The sequence below is a fragment of the Petromyzon marinus genome, chromosome 21 (genome assembly GCF_048934315.1).
Source record: "Petromyzon marinus isolate PM22_M1 ecotype Great Lakes invasive population chromosome 21, UKy_Petmar_22M1.pri1.0, whole genome shotgun sequence".
Lineage (NCBI taxonomy): Eukaryota > Metazoa > Chordata > Hyperoartia > Petromyzontiformes > Petromyzontidae > Petromyzon > Petromyzon marinus.
This window is the reverse complement of record NC_133687.1, coordinates 2523077-2535881: the sequence shown is the minus strand read 5'-3', so window position 1 is coordinate 2535881 and position 12805 is coordinate 2523077. Positions and strand designations below refer to the sequence as shown.

General features: G+C 48.3%; 1 protein-coding gene across 1 annotated transcript; it reads left to right on the top strand.

The window, feature by feature from the left end:
• The first annotated feature begins 5011 nt into the window (after nt 1-5011).
• Nucleotides 5012-6257, top strand: LOC116944535 (trace amine-associated receptor 365-like). Its single transcript, XM_032958189.2, has one exon. It carries the CDS (start codon nt 5160-5162, stop codon nt 6255-6257), a length of 1098 nt encoding a protein of 365 aa, XP_032814080.1. The 5' UTR covers nt 5012-5159.
• The last annotated feature ends 6548 nt before the right edge of the window (nt 6258-12805 follow it).

Genomic DNA, 12805 nt, shown 5'->3' with positions numbered 1-12805 from the left:
TCTCTCTGTGAGTCTACGGGACTCTGTGCGAGTCTATGGTTCGTTGTGTGAGTCTATGGGTCTCTGTGTAAGGATATGAATCTCAGTGTGAGTCTATGGGTGTCTGTGTCAGTCTATGGGTTTCTATGCTAGTCTATGGGTCTCTGTGTGAGTCTGTGAGTTTGCAATGTCCATAAAAACCTTCCTATGCTGAGGCTCTCTCCTCTTCGTTCCTCATCCTCCACCTCCTTTCCCCGAGAGATTCCCAGCGCCAGTCGTCGTTTTTTCAGCCGTACCCTGGCAATCCCTCGCTCTTCTCTCTGGCACAGGAGCCCACCTCTGCACCGTTGTCACCTGTCGCGACACCTTCATTTAATTACGCGCAGACCACAACAAAAATAAGCGGGCTGCTATGCGAACACACTAATAATACACAATTTGGCAGGTTTGCACGGAGGTGTGGATGTGGGCAATTAACTCCGCACGGGTTAACTCTACCGGGAATTACCGCACTTCGTGTGAATGTGTCTGTGTGTGTGAGCGTGTGTGCGTGTGTGAGCGTGTATGCGTTTGTGCGGGTGTGCGGGTGTGCGCGTGTTCGTGTGTATGTGCGTGTGTATGTTTGGTCGGTAGTCGCTAACAGCACTTGCCCCAAGAGTCATTTAGGGCTAAACGCGGGATCTTTGTCTTTGCATGTGTGCGCGTGCGTGTGTGCACATAAATACAACAGCGTATCGCGTCGTCGCTTGCGTTGGCTATTCAGTGCTGTTGTTCTGAACAGCATCAGGTCATCCACCCACCTATCCATCCATTCCAGTATAATCAAGGACGTCTCTCTCTCTCTCTTGTTGTGAATCGTGATAACTCACAAAGAAGGCCAGTCGGCTGAAAACGTCAACATCATAGATAGTTTTATCTGACTGTAAAAACATACAACTTCGGTCGCTCTTTTGAAAGCAAATCTATTGCACGGCTGCTGGGAAGAAACGCGTGCGTGAGCGTCCCGGGGCGAATGATTGCACGAGCGATGAGATCATGAAATACGCTGCATTTAAAACGCTGAAAGAAGTGAGCAGGTGAGCGTGGTGTGGGTGAGATCACCACCACCATCATCAACATTATTTTATCATCATCGTCATCATCGTTATCATCATGAGTTCACTGTGACAGCCTCAGCTGAGTACCGTCATCTAATCGGGCGGTGGTGGCTATGCACGTGGCCGCCTGTGAACCAGCACTCTGTGGAGGCAGTAGCTAGGGTTGGTGGATCACAGCACACAAATGTTGTGGAATTCCCTTCCCGTTGTTAGGCGTCGAGGAGGTGCCATAACCCTGGATGTGCCACGAGAAGGCGGGTACAGCACAGTGTGGACGAATCGCCACCTGTTTACATCTGTACCGGGGATATAGCGTTGCCCCTCGCGCAAGGCGTGGTTTTCTCCGGGTGCTCCGGTTTCCTCCTCCCACGTGTGTAATAAACGCAACCCATCATTAATGTGCTTAAACATCTTGCAAATAATAAAAACCCAATGCAGCGGCGGCAGGACCCTCCAGAAAACGTGTCCTATCACTCAGTGTGTCTATCCTAGATAAATAAGTAATTTATTAACCAAAAATTCGTCGGATGAACATCATGACTACCGTGATCATCACTATCGTCATCATCATCCTCATTACCATCATCAGTATCATCAGCATTATCACCATCGTCACCATCGTCACCATCACCACCATCATCACTATCATCACCATCATTACCATCATCAGCATCATCACCATCATCACAATCATCACCATCATCACAATCGTCACCATCACCACCATTATCATCACAATCATCACCATCATCACCGCCATCATCACCATCATCACCATCATCACCATCGTTACCATCATCATTACCATCATCATCACCATCATCACTATAGTTACCATCGTTACCACTGTCACCATCATCATCCTCACTATTATCCTCATCACCATCATCACCACCTTCACCACCACCATCATCATCACTATCATCACAATCATTACCATCTTCACCATCGTTACAACTGCCACCATCTTCACCATCATCACTATTATCATCACCATCATCACCTCCATCATCACCACAATCATCACTATCTTCACCTTCGTTACCACTGTTAACCATCATCACAATCATAACCATCATCACTACCATCATCACTATCTTCACCATCGTTATCACTGCCACTATCATCACCATCACCACCATCATCATCACAATCATCACCGCCATCATCACCGCATCATCACCATCATCACTATTTTTACCATAGTTACCACTGTCACCATCATTACCATTATCACTATTATCATCCTCACCATCACTACCATCATCACCATCATCACTGCCATAATCATCAACATCTTCATCATCGTTACCACTGTCACCATCATCACCCTCATCACAATTATCATCAGCACCACCATCATCACCACCATTATCACCACCATCATCACCATCGTCATTATCATCGCTAATGCGTCAGTCTCATCGGGTAGCACATTCAACATGACAGTAATTGTTAGGGTTTTTTTTACTTTTAATAAAACATTTCACTTATCATACTGTACGGAAGTTTAGTGCACCTATTGCACGCGTACGGTACATGTGTACACGTAAAGTAATCAGCGTAACTGCAGCTCTCACATTGCCCGTTCAGAAAAATAGGCGCGTTTGAGTAGGACACGTCCATGGAAGGGAATGACGGCAGGCGGTCGAGACTAACCACGGAGTGGCAGCCAAATTCATAGAACGCGTCCCAAGAGAGGACGTCCACTGCCTTGAGATGGAGCGATGAAATCAGCTGATGTGCGGACAATACAGAGATGGTTGCTTCGCAGGACCATGCGGCCTTGGTCCAGCAGTGAATAGATCATGGTTGGTGATGACCGTAACAATTGAAATTCGACAAGCGCAGAGACGAAACATTCCCACGACCACATCCCAAGCGATGCGTCCCAACCCCGTCAAATGTGCGAAGCTAAGCGAGTTTGAGACTGATTAGCACAAAACTTGGAACGGGTGATTCCCAGGGCTTGACAGGTGTTGCAGGCGCGGGGCTGTTATTGCAGGTGCCGCCAGGAGATGCCAGTGTTTAAATGGTTCTCGAAAACTCGTGGGTGGGATTTCTCCGTCCTTCCCCGGTTTCCTGGAACATGAACCCAAACTCCCGGTGATGGAACTGGCAGACAAAGCCGAATACAGCATCGTCCTGGAGGAAGAAAAAATAAAAATATGAAACCAGACTTGAGACTCACAGTTGCTACACATAAAAGATATATCTGTATATAATTGAACCATGTTATTTTACCAGGTAAGGCCTACTGACCTGGCTATCACACATGATAGCTCAACGAATTGACTTCGGATCTGAAAATGTATCGCAACCAAATACTCTAAACGCGTTATGTTGATTCTCAATGTAAAAGGGAAAACCCGAGGACCCGGAGAAAAATCCACGCGACCGTTATAATGCAGAATGCGCCCGTTATTACGCGGTTTCTGAGCGGTCGACGACAAACTACTTTCGTGAGCTGTGCGGCTGAGCGATACAATACAGTTAATGGAATCACACAGTAACACGGCAACGTAACTTCATCTCAGTTTTTTTGTCCCGCTATGGAATGACCCCAGGCTGATTATTTTATCGTGCAAATGTGATGAGTAAATGATCATCCCTCGCTTAAAGCGGTTTTCGTTTAACCTGGCACTTTTCGCTTAACGTGGCACTTTTCAGGAACGCGTCTACCACGTTAAACGAGGAATTGCCGTGTGCACGCAGAAATAATGTTGCGCTTGTTCACCGCTGCCTATCGCAGCGCCACGTTGTTTGTGTGTAATCTCGTTGCGTATGGATGGCATCGCAGGAGTCTGCCTCGCCAGTCCATTACGAAGACAACGCCCCGAGATGTGGCCCCTGTGAGGGTTGGGCAAAACCACACGCCTGTAATCCAGTGTGCCTCGAAGCGGGTTTGGCGGATCACAGAATGATCGTTTCGCGCCTGAGACTTCCAACTTGCTCGGCTGCGCTCACGGGGTGTCAGTACAGCAAGCGGGTTCATGGCCTCTCCATACAGATTCTTGATTGACAGCAAGAGGACTTCGTGACATGTGTGACCATAGGATAGCAGTGCAGCGTGTGGGTTTCTCACATATTTGTGCTGATCTTTGAGCTTTCAAAACATGGCGGTACAACAATTGGGTTGCTGAGCTCCTATCGATGCGGATTTTTGCTTGGCCTCTGAGATCGCAGTACAGCAAGTGGGTTTCGGACCTCTGCGGGCAAATGTATGAGCGCTTTCTCCTCGTTCGTGCGCATGGTGGCTTTTCTCCAAGGCAGAGCGTTCCCTTTGCACGCAAAGCAAGTACGTTGTCGTTGTTCATAAAGAAAAAAATGATGCTGCCAACTATCTTCATGGAAATCGAGCCCTGAATGTCAGTGAAGCTTTCCAGATAGAATACAATCGGTCAGAGGACCTGTAAAGGCACAGTCTTCACATGCACCTGTATATATACACAAATACACGTTAGTCAAGCCGCAGCAGTCAAGAGGTCAAGAATAATTCAGTCATTTCCGTCAATTCCACCATACCCTCGCCATCGTCTCCTTCCTTCTGGCAAGTCCTTCAAGCAGGGTACATACGGGACGATCAGCCGAATAATCGTTATTATTTGTGCAGACTGAGCAAGAGGGAATTGTAGTGGCGCGTTTCTAAGTCAGTTTGCCAGCCACGCCACTTGAGTAACTGGCGGCGTATTGGGGCAAGGGCTCATTGTGGCCGAACGAAAAGCGGGAATCTATGGTCACAATGATGATGGTGATGATGAGTTTTGCGAGACATGTAACCTACCACCTTCATCAATGAAACCGTGGCTGAGAATAGTTACCGTTTATTTTTTTCAGTTTGTGTACTCGCTTTGCTTTCTGACATATGGATGTGTAAATGAATTAACTACATTACATTTTTTTTTATTTCAGCAGGAATGGCTCAATGAGCTGTTAAGCTCCATTTCACGGACGTCCTGCAATAGTACAGATAATTTGTTGAGAGTTGGGAATAGGTATGTAAGATTGAGACACATCTGAAGATTTACCCCGTTCGCAAGATGAGCTGATATTACATGTGAATAAATATCTAACAAACAAGCAATGGAAACACTGAACGAGTCCATCAGAAACAGTTCATTGCTGTGCGTGGAGGCCTTCCACAACTTCCACTGCACGTACAACGACGTCTCGGAGGCCGAGCGAGCCATCCTCATCGCCATCATCATCCCGGCCATCGCCATCACCATTTTCGGAAACCTCCTCACTGTCGTATCAATCCTCTACTTCAGGCAACTGCAGACTCGCACCAATGTCCTGACGCTGTTTCTCGCCGTGGCGGACCTCCTGGTGGGCCTGCTGATCATGCCCTTCAGTGCGATGCGCTCCGTGTACAACTGCTGGTTCTACGGGTGGACCTTCTGCAAGATACACTCGTGGTTCGACTACACACTTTGCACTCTGTCCGTGCTGCTGCTCAGCTGCATCTCGTTCGACCGCTACGTGGCTATCAGCGACCCGCTGCGCTACCACCAGCGCATCACCAACAGGACGTGTGCCCTCATGCTCCTCTTCTGCTGGCTCTGCCTCCCGTTCTACGGCCTCGTCTTCATGCTGGAGTGGAACCTGGTCGGGCTGGAGGAGGAGGTAGCGCAGATTTGTCCTGACGACTGCCCGGTGCTGCTAAACCTGCCGTTCGCGATGGCCAACACGATTTTCGGCTGCGTCGTCCCTATGATCCTGATGACGCTGGCCTACGGCAGGATTTATCAGCTGGCCAGACAGCAGGCGAGGAAAATTACCTCCACTGCCATGGGCTCGAACGTGGACTCCGCCAGGAGTTCGCTGAGACGCGAGCACAGTGCCACCATCACCATGGGCATCATCGTGGGCGTCTTCATCTCGCTCTGGATGCCGTACTTCGTGGTGTCGACAACGGAGTCGATTTTCGGATACCAGGCAAGCTCGTTGGCGTGGGAGTTCATCAACTGGTTCACGTACATCAACTCAACGGTGAATCCCATCCTCTTCGCGGCCTTCAACAGGCCCTTCCGTAACGCCTTCTACCTCATCCTCTCTGGTCGAATTTTCTCCTCGAGCTACAGAGGAGTCGATCTGTTCAACGTCCAACATGGGTCGAAAGTTAACCAAGGTGCCAAGAGGTGTGTTTCTACGCTCATCGGCAAGGAGTCAGATAGGTGATTGGAACGAGGCAGCCAGATTAGCCATCACGCGCAGTTTCTCCTGATAATTTAGTTTAGTATGGGAATAAAAAAAAAAGAGAATGACAATGCAAACAAACTCTATTTACCCAGGAAAGTCTCTCAAAAGAGTCGCAAGACTCTGTTGCTGCTGCTGTGTGTGATCCCAATTGAGTAATTTGCAGGAAATGTTTCAGCATTTGGATGTTTGGCCGATATCGTTTACATTGGGTTTTTTTATCTACGGGATGAGGAAAACGGTGAAACCTGGGAAAAACCCATGGAAAACAGGGGGAGAACCATAGACAGAAAGGCGTCCGAGTCAGGTATCGAACCCAGGTGGCCCTTCTTGCTGGGAGGCACAAGCATCACCACTGCACAACCACAATGCCGCCCTTATGTACAGTGAGGGAAACAAGTATTTGATCCCCTGCTGATTTGTACGTTTGCCCACTGACAAAAATAATGATCAGTCTATAATTTTAATGGTAGCTTTATTTGAACAGTGAGAGACACAAAAACAACAACAAAAATCCAGAAAAACGCATGTCAAAAATGTGATAAAATGATTTGCATTTGAATGAGCGAAATAAGTATTTGACCCCTCTGCAAACATGACTTAGTAATTGGTGGCAAAACCCTTGTTGGCAATCACAGAGGTCAGACGTTTCTTGTAGTTGGCCACCAGGTTTGCACACATCTCAGGAGGGATTTTGTCCCACTCCTCTTTGCAGATCTTTTCCAAGTCATTAAGGTTTCGAGGCTGACGTTTGGCCACTCGAACCTTCAGCTCCCTCCACAGATTTTCTATGGGATTAAGGTCTGGAGACTGGTGAGGCCACTCCAGGACGTTAATGTGCTTCTTCTTGAGCCACTCCTTTGTTGCCTTGGCCGTGTGTTTTGGGTTATTGTCATGCTGGAATACCCATCCACGACCCATTTTCAATGCCCTGGCTGAGGGAAGGAGGATCTCACCCAAGATTTGATGGTACATGGCCCGTACATCGTCCCTTTGTTGCGGTGAAGTTGTCCTGTCCTCTTTGCAGAAAAACACCCCCTAAGCATAATGTTTCCACCTCCATGTGTGACGGTGGGGATGGTGTTCTTGGGGTCATAGGCAGCATTCCTCCTCCTCCAAACACGGCGAGTTGAGTTGATGCCAAAGAGGTCCATTTTGGTCTTATCTGACCACAACACTTTCACCCAGTTGTCCTCTGAATCATTCAGATGTTCATTGGCAAACTTCAGACGGGCATATATATGTGCTTTCATGAGCAGGGGGACCTTGCGGGCGCTGCAGCATTTCAGTCCTTCACAGCGTAGTGTGTTACCAATTGTTTTCTTGGTGACTATGGTCCCAGCTGCCTTGGGATCATTGACAAGATTCTCCCGTGTAGTTCTGGGCTGATTCCTCACCGTTCTCATGATCATTGCAACTCCACGAGGTGAGATCTTGTATGGAGCCCCATGCCGAGGGAGATTGACATTTCTTTTGTGTTTCTTCCATTTGCGAATAATCGCACCAACTGTTGTCACCTTCTCACGAAGCTGCTTGGCAATGGTCTTGTAGCCCATTCCAGCCTTGTGTAGGTCTACATTCTTGTCCCTGACATCCTTGGAGAGCTCTTTGGTCTTGGCCATGGTGGAGAGTTTGGAATCTGATTGATTCATTGCTTTTGTGGACAGGTGTCTTTTATACAGGTAACAAGCTGAGATTAGGAGCACTCCCTTTAAGAGTGTGCTCCTAATCTCGCTCCTTACCTGTATAAAATACACCTGCAAATCAATTTAGAACATTTTTGACATGCGTTTTCCGGATTTTGTTGTTGTTATTGTCTTTCACTGTTCAAATAAACCTACCATTAAAAATTATAGACTGATCATTTATTTTTCAGTGGGCAAACATACAAAATCAGAAGGGTATCAAATACTTGTTTTCCCTCACTGTACCATTACATCTTGCACACTGCTCAAGGATGATAAGCAGCCTTGCACTGTTGAAACTAAAGCCGTCACTGCATCTCCAGGAGAGCTCCGAAGGTGGACCGGACTAACGCCAGAACTCTCCCAAAAGATTCTGGATCTTACTTAGTCCAGGGGTTTCCCGCACTCCAGTCCTTGCGACCACCTCACCACGTTGCGTCTCTCCCCGTTCACTCGTTTGCGCCTCCCAATCAACTCGTTCCACGCTGCACGCTGCAGCTGAACACCTCCCACGTGTCACGCTAGGAAATTAACGCTGTCCGCGTTAATAGAGAGCCGATTCAAATAAAGGTTGAGATCTCCGTGTGCGTGCCTGCACACATGTTCCTTGTGTGTACACGTGTGCCACTTAACACAGACGGAGTTAATACTAGTAGGAAACGTAGTGGACTGGAAGCCCAACCGGGATGAATTCACAGGAGGCAGGGGATTAATTGTGTATGTCTGTGGATGTCTGTCCACGTGTATCCGGACACCCGGATATATAACAAATGCGCTCCTAGTGCCCATTACTGGTAGGAAACGTAGTGGACTGGAAACCCAACCGGGATTATCATCGCAGGAGGTAGGGGATTAATTGTGGATGTCTGTCCACGTGTATCCGGACAGCCGGATATATAACAAATGCGCTCCTAGTGGGCATTACTGGTAGGAAACGTAGTGGACTATAAGCCCAACCGGGATTATATACTGTAGGAAACGTAGTGGACTGGAAGCCCAACCGGGATTAAATATCCGTACATAATTACTTCAAAATTTCCTACCAGCCCCCTCCGCAGGAATGTGTTCGTTTAGCGAGTCACGTGGGACTACTTTTTGTGTTTAGTTTGTTGCCATTTCCTGCACCTCTGATCAGCACGGTTGGCTATGTACTGTGCAAAATAAGTAAAATATACATACATACGTGGAACGGATGTAACAATAATCGGGCGCGTGCACCGTGGAACGAGTTCATTTGTATTGGAATGGGGGAACAGTTAAACTGGTAGACACGGAGAGACAGAGAGTTGTTGTGGAGGGCTCGCGAGGACTGGAGCGTGGGAAACTGCCCCCAAACCTTCACCGTCGCCCGAGTCTGGAGGAATCTTCAATCCCTGCCAATGTGTGTGTGTGTGCGCGCGCCCACTTTCTTGCCTTGTCCTCTTGCTGGTGTTAAAATTCGGCCTATGTCTCTGCCCTATCATTCCGTTCCCTTTGCCTCCCTCTTCGCTTTATTCCCTCGGTGAGATTGCATTTCTGACATGACGAAGGTGTATGAGCCGTGTGGCGATGCTATTGCCACGACGCGCTAATATATGTCCTGACTGCAATGCGTCAATAAACTTTACACACATCCAGGTTGCAGTCTTCATTGAGATCAGTACCAACTCTTGGCTAAAATCACAAGTTCTTGCCACTGTATTCGTACATGTTACGCCCTTCATCTGTGAAGCAGTTAAACAACAGCAATGTACTCTATAGTTGTAGAAAGCACTCGACCATTTGTGTATTACGCAAGAAAATATCCTCAGCAATTGCTGAATAACTTCATTGTTCTCCTCTTGTCTGAGATCGACAGGAGCAGTGACGCACTGCGAACAGTGATGGATATTTGAACCAACTCGGGCCTTCCCTAGGTAGACTCAATCTAATATGAATAACTGATGTGGTGTGTAAACATCTGTTCTGATGAGACAAAGGCATCCGAGCGTGGTGCTGACCAAACACCATACCATCGTATGCCGTGCCGGCCTTCATAGGTACTCGCTACCAGCACTTGACCCGACAGCCTGTTAAAGGCTATGGGGGGGGGACCTTTTTCTTTATTGTGACCAGCAGAATGGTGGTTGAACGTGAAACAGTCAGTCTGCTCGACCGAGTATTCAACCTGTGTGGATGAATCAATGGAGTGAAGTTCACGGGAACAGTGCTAGCAGTAGTCGCAATAGAAGAGTGATAAGGGGGCGACTGACTTTCGGTGAGTGAGTGAGCAAGTAAATGGGGTGAAACAGTCAAGACATTCATGGCAGGGACCACATCTCAAACGCAAGTTGTATGGCCTCTTCCTGTTTGCGACAGAATTAAGCGGCTGTGAAGGGTGGAGGAGGGCGCACAGCACGCGTTTGACTCACCAGATCTGACCCAAACGTCAGTTATGAAACATGTGAACTTTTTTTTATATCTCACGCGACACCGCCCCCCCCCCCCCCCCGTGCCTGCACGTGGGACATTGCATCTGATCAGAATCAGGATCTGTATTTATACTGGGAGGAATCCGATGAGCTGTGAAGCTCTTTTTTCGCAGATGTCCAGCAGACACCCGAGTTACTGACGTTGAGCAACTCGCGAAATATGCCACACTCCCGAATCCAGAACTCGCAAATCGACGCCGGGATGGTGCGCGCAGAGTTTTGTTACATTTGAAACTGCCTGCGAAGATTAGGCACGGCCCCTCGCATGCCCGCCTTGTCCGAAGTCTCAACGTAATTCCGCTCTGAAATTGCTATTATGCATTTTTACTTAATACGTACTTACTACAGTCGAGTCGTGTATTCACTTTGTTATAAACGCGACGACTGTGAGGTCCATTCAAAAGGACGCAAAAGCAATCAGCTAGCGCTCCCCGAGAGCGCTAAAATGATAACTGTGCGGCGTTGTTGTTAAACACCCTGCATCTCCCGATGAGTCATCCTCCTGAATTCCTCTCACCATCATCACCTCTATCGTCGTCAAATCATTCTCATCATCAAAGGTCGTAAAAAAAAACACATCGTTCTTGATAATACATTATTTATTCATGGTAGTCTTTGTTATTAAACAGTTACCATCCCCCACACCCCCCCCCCCCCCCCGCGATATTCACTCGTACCAGGAACGCAACCCCAGTTTTCCCATTGTAGCAAGGCTTCCGAATTTGCGAATCCCCCGCATCCGCGACCGTTTTCAAGAACGTAACCCTCGCGGATAGAAAGGGTTGACGGCACCATCTCGTTTGTAAATCACGACGGCAATGGCGCTCAACTGCAAGGCATTTCAAAACAACCATTTTTCGAGTTCCCGCATGGCTACCCAGAGGTAATTATATTACCTGTTATTTAAAAGCAGCCTGCAGAGAGGGGCGCTTTTGGACACAGGTGTGGAGACAATTAGCTGAGAGTGTTGTTACTCTCTAAGGGGTGTCAATTCCCCATTTGCTGGGGAATAACTCCTGTGTTATGTATGTATGTATGCGTTTGTATATATATATGGAACATGAGCTCGATTGTGAAGCAGAGCTAAATACACATCAAGCGGTAGGTGATATGTTATACCGGCACAGGATCTCCCCCTAGGTAGAGTACCTGAAACGTCAGCACTTGGGAGACAAAGGCGGTTGGGCAAGCGAGGTGCTTGAGAACATGACCGGCCTAATAGGCGCGCCATGCCCGGCTTCATAGGTGCACCCATAACAGCCATTGCCCCAACAGACTGTGTAGGCTACACACGCATATTTGTCCGTGTGTTTTATATTCAAACATATCTACAGTATATATTATCTCATCTCGGTCTATGTTTTGTTGAGATTATGGAGAGGTACTACAATAGAAAGTCGAATTCAGGTGAGAGGTGAGTGAGATGTGTGTGTGTGGCTGTTGGTATGTTTAACAGCAGAGGTCTCACTCCGAATCAGTCGAGCAGCAATATCTCTTCATCGGTTGCGTAACGCTGTGTGGAAGCTACCTGGTCTGTCGCTCCGCACTAAGCTTCAGGTTTTCTCGGCCACGGTCATTCCCTCCCTTCTCTACGCTTGCGAAACGTGGACCCCCCCTAATGGAGCATCTTCGCCGGTTAGAAACATTTAGGCTGGCCTGCCTACGATCCATCCTGGGTTTAACCAGACTGGATTGTGTGAGGAGCTCACAAATCCTTGAAAGATCTGGGCAAGGTCCCATCGGTGAGCACCTCCGGCGGGCAAGGCTGCGATGGCTGGGTCATGTAGCCCGCATGCCCAGCCACCGCATGCCGAAACAGCTTTTGTTCGGCCGGATTGAGGGGGCTAAGCGGGCGCGGCACGGGCTAGAGAAGAGATGGAGTATTGTGGTACAGGAGGACATGGAGCTGAGTGGACTTGCCGATGACTGGTACCAGCGGTGTCAAGATTGGCCTCTGTGGAGGAGGCTCGTGAGGGACGCTACTGGGCAGTTGGAGGTAGTCGCCCTCCAACAACAACGGACGGCGGAGGAGCGACGCTCACAACAACGAGCGGAGCGCCGGGTGGCTGAAGTACAACGAGTTGGCACAGTAGGGGGAACAGGTGGTGCATCAGCCAGTCATCTCAGTCAGTCGACCCGTAGCACCTGGGTCTGCCCCGTGACCTCCAGCCAGCGGGCGTTCGACACTTCACATGGCCTCAGGGTGCACATAGCCTGGCACAAGCGTCGTGGTGACGTCACCGCCACTTTGTGGCGAATGGCGGTTGTTGTTGTTGGTATGTATGTTGTATGTATGTATGTTGAACTTATTTCGCCAACCGTGCTAAACAGTTCTAAATAAATGAGTTTTAAATCTAGGTTTAAAAGTGCATACAGTGAGGGAAAAAAGTATTTG